Source organism: Ipomoea triloba, chromosome 13 (genome assembly GCF_003576645.1).
Source record: "Ipomoea triloba cultivar NCNSP0323 chromosome 13, ASM357664v1".
Classification (NCBI taxonomy): domain Eukaryota; kingdom Viridiplantae; phylum Streptophyta; class Magnoliopsida; order Solanales; family Convolvulaceae; genus Ipomoea; species Ipomoea triloba.
The window spans coordinates 24,241,783-24,250,793 of NC_044928.1; the positions used below are offsets into that span (position 1 = coordinate 24,241,783).

Genomic DNA, 9,011 nt, shown 5'->3' on the forward strand with positions numbered 1-9,011 from the left:
GCCCCACTGCCGAGAAAAATGGAGAAGGCATGTCAATTGTTATGCCATGGACCAGAGTCTATGTTCACAATTTTAGAACTCTATATTCACAATTACAAAGTTCTATATTCACAATTTCATAACTCTATATTCAACATTGTAACACAATTTTTGAATCCATATACCAAAATTGTGAATATAGAGTTCAAAAATTGTGAATATTGCGTAATGTAATTTTATATATTGAGATCTTTGTGGATATATAGTTCTAAAATTGTGAACATGAACCCGAATCCACATTGCAAGGTGGACCAGAGTTCATAGCATAATTTTGCTTGGGTCGCGCGTTTGGGCTACATTTGCGCCCAGCTGGGTGCGTGCAATACACGTGCCAGCAGCTTGGCACGTTATTGTTCATTGTTATGTTTTATTTTTATTTTTTGTCAGATTTCTGTTTTTTTTTTCTCTACCCTCCGACTTGGACATGTAAAAACCAAGAAAAATCCATCACTAATGAATATACTCTTATTATTTTTAATTTGATTATAGATTATAGATTTCCTTAATTTGGGTATCCCTTCGATTTTGTTTAGTTGGGTTGTCTTTCTTTGACTTGTTTGGTATGGAATGAAAATAAAATATTGTCCAAACTCTTTGGTTCAAACAGTATTTGAGACGAGATCAAAACTCAACAAAGATTATGTCCAAAATAAAAGTTTTCGTAGCTTGTGCCCACCCACATTTGACTCTATCGAATTAGGCCGGGGTTGAGGATTCAACATTTTAGGGCAAGAAAACACAATACTGGCCTGGTTGAAGATATAATTAAGCAATTAAGTTACATCCCACAATGAAAGAAAATGAAATGGATGTTCATCATGCACTAAGCTAATTAACACCAAAAATACCAATGATCTCATTAATTAGGATATAGGAAATGGATACGAGATTCTAGCTTTCTTCCATATATCAACACTGAAACACCTCTGATCTGATCTATCTTAGAAAAGATTAGAGTAGCCAAAATCAGCCACATTATCAGGCAGAAGAAACGAGAATCTTGGCGACGACGATGAATCTCCTCCACCCATTCCATCAAAGCTCGACGACGGCGACGATGAACTCCCCATGCATGCATTCCCCACCTCCACTATAGTGCGCTTATTAGTGGCGGCGATCATCGCCTCCAGCTCCCATGGCTCCTCCCCTTCCAATTCCCACCACAATCTCTCCCCAATAATCCCATCATAGCACGACGGGTTTCCGCGTAACGCCGCCGCCGCCGTTTGACCGCTGTCGTTTCCCTTCTCTTTCTCTGTCGGAATAAAAACATTCTTGTCCCCGTTGGTTTCTCGGGAAGGAGGGTTCAAGCAGCTATGCGGCACTACACAATCCAAGTACCCAGAATTCTCTTCCTTATCAGAGAAAAAGAAAGGGTTTTCACCATCATTTAAGGACGGAGAATTTTGATGAGGTTGTTTGTCAACTGGCGAGTCCTGGAAATTAGGGTTTTGCAGGGGAAGAGGAGAATTATTAGGGAATAATAAGGTTTTTGTGGTGGTGGTGAAGTCGTGAGAGTAGATAAAGTTGGTTCTTGTTTGGGTGCCCTTCATGGAAAGGGCAGCCCTATCATAGGCCAAGGCGGCTTCTTGGGCAGTATCGAAGGTTCCAAGCCAATGCCTCTCCTTGGTGAGTGGGTCTCGGATTTCGGCGGCGTATCGGCCCCAAGGCCGCCGCCGGACACCCAAGAACCGCCCTGGCTCCGCCGCCGCCTGTCGGCGCCGCCCACGCTTCTCGGTGGGCTGCGACATCAGGGAAGTGTTGCGTTGGAGCCAAGTGTATCCTGTGGGTGTACGGATGGGCTCAAACAGGCTAAACTGATGCTCTGATGATGATGATGACGACATTATTGTAGTAATTAGAAATCAAAATTATTGGATATATAATAAATATGAATAAATTGGGAAAGGATTTTTTTTTGGGAGGGGATTTTGTTGAGGGAATGGAGAGGGGAAAATTAAAGCAAGAGAGTAAGATGAGAAGTGATGAGAAAGAATGAGGGGTGAAGGCATGGGTTTTAAAGGGTGTGGATGATGAATTGAAGAAGGGGAATGGACAGTGATGTTGTCATTCATCGATGGACTTGCCCTTTTTTTCTTCTCCAACCACTTTTAAATATAATCTTTCTTGAAAAAGTGAATAATATTTTAGTGTCTTTTCCTATTGCTATTTTTTTTTTTTTTAGAATAATTCCTATTGCTATATATAGTTTTAAGTAAAAAATGATTAATTTTGAGGATGGTACTTTTTGTCTTTCAATCACTTTCAACTTATCAATCTAGTTGTTTCTTTTAATTTTAATTTTTTTTTTTACAAATTTAATTATTTAATCATCTGTCATTCAACTAAATTGAGAAAGACTAGTTTGGTCAAAATCCCTGTTTACTACTCAGGTTTTCAGTGGGGTTCAAATCTTAACTAGCCGCTGAAAGGATGACTAAATATTGAAGTTGAGTAAAATTGAAAAACGTAATAGTAAAGATACAAAAATTAACTCTTACTAAGAAAGATCGAGTTAATTTTTATGTTATTGAGACAACTCCATCCAAATTAATCAGACAGTTAATTTGGTAATTACATATTTGGCCTACTTGATTTTAATTGGTCAACTATCTACGACCTAGACTGATTTACCTCTTTTGCTGGTCAAGGTCACAAGGCGGGTTTCACCTAAAGTGCACTTTCGAGTAGCCTGCAACTACTACATACCTTTCATAAGTCAAAGTTAACTTTAGTTAGAGATTAAAATAATATACTAAATCTTAATTAAATTGAAATAGACTAATAGCGTTGAAAACTTTATCAATGTTGAAAGAGGGGAACAAAAGTAGTAGGAATTGGAATAACATATATAATTAATCGGAAATAGAGAATAAGGACATGGATTTTTGGCTGCATATTTCTAGGAAGTCTCAAACATTTGAAATTTGGGTGTAACATTTGTTGATGATAATGATAATGTACACACACATGTTTTTTCCGGATTCTATGCAAAATAAATCCACCAAGTATTCTTATCTTGTTGTCTTGTTGTAGATGATTTTTAAGGGAGGAGTTATAGGACAATTACTACTTGCCAAATTGGTTCTTCTTGTGATTATTAAAATTTAGTACAATAATTAGAGGTGGGCTAGTTTTTACTATTCAATGTTATTATAAAATAAATTAGTTAAATATCTCAAATTCTGCGATTCACTAAATGACTAATGAAAAATGTAGTAAAATTATAACAAGACATGACTAATAGAAATAGTTAATATATCTAGAACAATAAAAAAACAATTGAAAAGAATTTCTGAATATATAAGAATGTGAATATAATGTATAAATTATTATATTTAACAATATTATTTACCATTTAGAGATAGGGGTGATCAGAGAAGTGTTATTATGACTATGTTTGGTAGAGTTTTCTTTAGCTTAACTTATAACTTATTTTAATTTACAAAGAGTTAATTCTAACAATGGTCCTCCGACTATGTTGATTTGACAAAATTAGTCCCCGACTTTTAATTTGGATAATTAGAGGTTAAAAAAATTGAAGAAAGGTAAAATCATAAAAGTTTGTTAGTGTACAAAATTAAAAGTGAATGCAATGTAGAATTTATTGTTAGGTTGTGGCTTGGAAAGTCGAGTTCAATATCCGATCCTGTTATCAAAACATGACATTGACCATGACATTAGTATAAATAAATAAAGTTATATATATATATATATATATATATATATATATATATATATATATATATGTAGAACTCAGACTCCCCAAGCTTTTCCTTGCAATTGTAATATATAACCTTTAGGTTAATTCTTGTATATACAAAAATTAAGAATTAGCAACTGTCTAAGTCTCAGTTTGTTAGTGATCTCACTGGTAGATGTTCAAGGTAGGCTCAAATAATTGATTGCATTCATTATCGACAGACCAATTAGGATTCCTATCGTCATTTCACCTTTGTTTCAAAAGAACTCATTGATTCACCCCAATAGACAAGAGCAGTAGACCCCATCTCTGGTCAAGATAGGTCAACGGTACACCCCAAATTCATGTGTTTAGGTCGTTTAGTAGATGTTTTATTATATGACCTTAACTAAAAATCTCATAAGTACTTAGTCAGGACTTGATGAATCGTTGCAATAGTTTCAAGGTCCATCTGCATGTAGATGTACGATGTACAAGAAATTTTACTTATCCTTTTGTGATAAGAGTTGTTGGGCACACTCTCTAAGAACTATACCTGAGAACAAGACATCATATGACAACAAACAAACATGTTTTTTGGACCTACCTGCACCAATTAAAACATTCCTTTCACTCAAAAAGAAATGGATTTTACCCATTGGTCAATGTCGTGCTGTGGAAAAGGAGGGAATGTCAGCTTTTGAACACCTACCATTTCAGAAGGTGCTAATGGAAAGATTTTAAACGTTCAAATTTTCCAAAACCTTAAGCTTTATATAAAGAGCATCTCTTGAAGCGTGAAGATGTTACGAAGTTAAGAGATTTCAAAAGCTAAGGATTCTAGCTCCCAAGAGCTAAATTAACAAGTACCCAGGCATTCCCAAAGAGCTCAACACTTCAAGAATCTTCCAGTTTCTGTCCAAATTTTAGTCTCTTAGACTAACACTCCTTGTCTCAAGGATTAAGGCAAACTTATCTCAATGCGACTTAGTGGATAACCCTTGAAAAATTTGGTTAAGAAATGAAGAATGTGCATCTTCGTGAAGAAATCCGTTCGAAAGATTGCCATCTGGAGAGCATAGCAAGTAGCTTAGTTGGCTTGATTTGAAGCTACAATGAATGACTATAGGTTCACTTGTATTTGCATTGATACTAGTGAAACTTCTTGTGTTAAGGAGAAGAGTGGACTATGATTAACTTGAACCACCATTAAAATCTCTAGCTCAATCTCTCGAAGTTACTCTCTCATCTCTTAAAACCAATTTAGTAAAATATCCATTAGAGCCATTTAGGGTAAGTTGTAGTTAATCTTGGCATGCAAAGTTGGTCAAGAAATCACATGAAATGAAGACAATAAGTAGAAGTTGTTACTAATAATAAGGAAGAAAAAGCAAGTTGTCTATGTTGTCCAAAAGTGTCCACCAAAAGGCTAGAGTCAAAAAAGTGTAAAAGAAAAGTTTAAGGAACACATGGAATCCTTTAGTAATACAAATAATTAAGAAAACCTATTTAAGTGGGGCAGTAATCCATTCCATAAGCAGTTTAAACTGGATCCTTTTAACTTTTCCCCTCTTTCATTCATTTTAAATTTCACAAAACATCCTTGGGAACAACACAACCTTAATCATCACCCAAATGGGTCAACCCCTTTTTGTGTCTTTATTACCATTTCATTATTCCATAATGTTTGCCACTATTCTGTGCCCTCTCAATTGAGTTATTTACTTTTCATTTTTTGATTTAGAATTTATGAGGGAACCAGTTATTACTCCGTATATTAAATTTTAAAAAATTTATATATGTTTACTCCCATCTAAAATTACTTCTAATTTTTATTTACAAAATAATATTGACCTTGTTTGGTAAATGGTTGTTAGCTGATTGGGTTAGAGAGTATAATCATCTAGTCGATAACATTAGCGGATTGTAAAACGATATTTGGTAAATTAGCTGTTAGCTGATAGCTATTTGGCATAATTTCTTTTCTGAAAATGATAATTGAAAAAGTTGCTTTGAACAGTTTTTTGAATTTTAGCATTTTGGAGTTACAAAAAGGTAATTAACTAAACACTTATATTGACTTTTTAACTAAATCAAACAGCTAATAGAGGTCAAATAAGCCAAAATTGAATGCTAAGCTAACTATTTTACCAAATAGAACCATTATATAAAAAATTCTTTAAATTCATTCACTACTAGTGAATAAGCGATTTTTATTTTAAATTAATCAAATAAAAAATATTATAAAAATTCACGTAATAATCAAATATAACAAAAAAAAAAAAAGTGTTAGGGTCAAGAATTTACCATTACGCTAAAAACTATAGCTAGTAGCGAAGACGTAACTTTATTTTCTTATACCGTCACACATTTGGTTGCTGGGCTTTGCCATACCCGCCTCTACTCAATAATGACATAACATTGAGGAAATTAAAGCAGCTAGGAAATGATATGTGAGTTTAAAATGTGATGAATATAGCATGACAAGATCTCATGATGTTTTCTATTTGTTTCATAATAAGGTATGATGATTGGGTCTCATGTTCCTAAATCCTAAAGGCTTGAGTAGTGGCATCACAAAATCTTTGACTCCTTGATTATTGCACTAAGTATTTCAACAATTGAATTGATGATATGATAGAGAGATTCCATGACCACCGCCCTTTTTATATATACAATACAAACACATATGATGTTGCACTTTAGCATGCACCGTTCATTTGATTATATTTGCGTTCAAATTTATAAAGTTTGGGTAAAAGGTAAAAATGCAATAATAATCTACTGCAGTTTTGCATCTGATCAGCACTCACGCTGTTCCTGATCAGAAACCACGCTGAGGACTCACGCTGACACTCACGGTGTGAGTGTCAGCGTGAGTTCTTCAAATTGACCTCCACGCCTTCGTTTTGCTCCTTCGTTCCCTGGTGTGGCCTTGGGTGTTTTCCTTGTGCTTTAAATCTTCATTTTCTCCCAAGATTAGCATCTTTTCATGCTTGTTTGCCATTGCTCGGTCCTTCCTTTCTTTAAACAAAATACACAAAATTAAGCACTATTCCACATTCTTTTACATAACGTTTAAATAGAAAGCAAGCATAAATATGCACAAATAAAAGGCTATTTTATGACATATCAGCATGCATACGTTTTATTCATAAATTTCACACTTCGATTTAATTAATATACCTAGTGCATGTGTAACACTTGTTAGCGAGCTTCATAAAATTTGAAGCAACCTCAGTCGAATTGGTTAGACTTTTCGCTTGGTAATCATAAGATTACAAGTTTGACTCTAGTGGAAGTGGTTTATTGGTCTTCTTATTAATTTGAGTCAGTTAGTTATGCGCAATCTAGACTAGTTTACTTTATTGTAATCATTTACTTGCTAGGATCGCAAGGTGAGGTTTACCTAATGAACACCCTCGGGTAGTGGCTGCGAGTTTCTCTCGTCACTTAAAAAAAATTGAATTTTTTTATTTTTGCAATGTCAAATATTTACTATTGACATTATATCGGTGCTATATGGACTCGATACAAATAGATATACACATATGACTGTATTAGATATAATTAAGTGTTGGGTGTCTGCCAGGTTGGCCGAGTTCAGCCCCTAATCGATTCAAGACGTGGTGCTGTTGTGGCTTACCATGGAGGGGTGTGGTTAAATAATTAATGTCCACCTGCTTATCACCAATTGATTTTAAGTAAGATATGACGGCCAGATAACTAATGAACTCTGTGGTCAAGCAAAAGTAAGCATAGTGCAACGCTGAAATCTAACATTAATTATTTGTGACAATCATTGGGACTTTAAAGAAATGAAAAATAATAATATGGGACGACACAAAACATAATTTTAGTATATGTGCTGGCCGTGCAATTAACAAAATGGTAACATCATATCACATTCTAGCTAGCATAAATTAATTAATGGAAAAATAAAAGAAAATACAAACGCTAAACTTTTTGTAATTATAAAACATTTTTATTTAGTTTGGGTCTTCCGGAATTTAGGGATAAAGCTCTAAGGACTAAAAGACTAGCTAAAAGATGAGGAGACTTTGCAATGAGGGCCATTTTTTCAGGTCTTTGACCAACCCTCCCTAATAATTTTCTTTCTTTTGGTTTTCTATTTTCTAAGCATTGGATATTATCATCAATATATAAATACTATACATTAAAGGTGTGTTTGATTTAGATTAGGTGTTGATGATTTTTTGGCCCAATCTCATCATAGAATTGAATTGGATAATTTTGGGGCATATATAGAATATGAGAATGAGTGAGATGGAATTATATAATTGATGTGTTAGTACAAATCTTTAAAGGATAATTGCAAGGTTAATGACAATTTTGTTGGAGTAGGTCCAATAAAAGATAAATTTATCTTAAGGAAGAAGACCCAAAGAAGAAGAAGAGAAAAAAATTCCCAAGTCCATATGTCCAGATGATGATGATGTTTGAAAACCTCAAAGGGACCCTATTTATAATGTCAGAGGTCTTGCGTTAAGCACCCAACGAGTTGACATCAAGCCTTGTAACTTCACGTACTTAGCCCAATTAGCACTCCTAACTTTCTTCTCTTCCTATCTAGCCTCCAAAAACTTTGCTTATGTGTTCCAATTATTCCATTGGGCACTATTAGCCTTTGGCCTTAACTCCCCGAGCCCAATTGGCTTTGGACGCTAAGCTCATTCCGCCATTGGTTATAGCTTTGGACCCAACGGGTCCGCATGTAGGGAAGACATTGATTGATAAAGACATCCAATGATTTTAACCCTAATTAGATCATTAACGGAAATTTTACATTTAATAAATTCTACCATTATTTAAAAATGTGCACTGAATAAATTCCGGTAATGTATATTTTGATTACCTTTTGTGGTATTCTAATCATTTACAGATTAAGAAGCATTAATCAAAATTAACAGATAACAAATGTAAAGCTGAGCAGACACTACATTAGTCAAATAAGATTGTAATGTAAAATCCGAACATCATCCCTCAATAGAACATGGGAATTTTGGTACTATAATTGTCTCCATTAGAACAAAGTACTTTAAAAAGTTGTTTGAGAATTGAGATAGGGAACAATTTGGAGCAACATGGCTATGTGCGACATGTTAAGAACAATGTAATCATTTTTAAATGGAGAAGATATACATTGTTCTAATAAAAGGAAACAAAAAAAAAAATTCTCACTCGGAAGCCAGTTCTTATATCGTGGACCGTGGTCCCAAAACGACGTCGTTTTGGTAAGTGGGAGACGGAGCCCCGTAATTGACACTAC

The 9,011-nt window shown here is 34.5% G+C and overlaps 1 protein-coding gene across 1 annotated transcript; it reads right to left on the bottom strand.

Moving 5' to 3' along the window:
* Nucleotides 1-980: 980 nt before the first annotated feature.
* Nucleotides 981-1,886, bottom strand: LOC116001390 (ethylene-responsive transcription factor ERF086-like). Its single transcript, XM_031241272.1, has one exon. It carries the CDS (start codon nucleotides 1,884-1,886, stop codon nucleotides 981-983), a length of 906 nt encoding a protein of 301 aa, XP_031097132.1.
* Nucleotides 1,887-9,011: the final 7,125 nt, after the last annotated feature.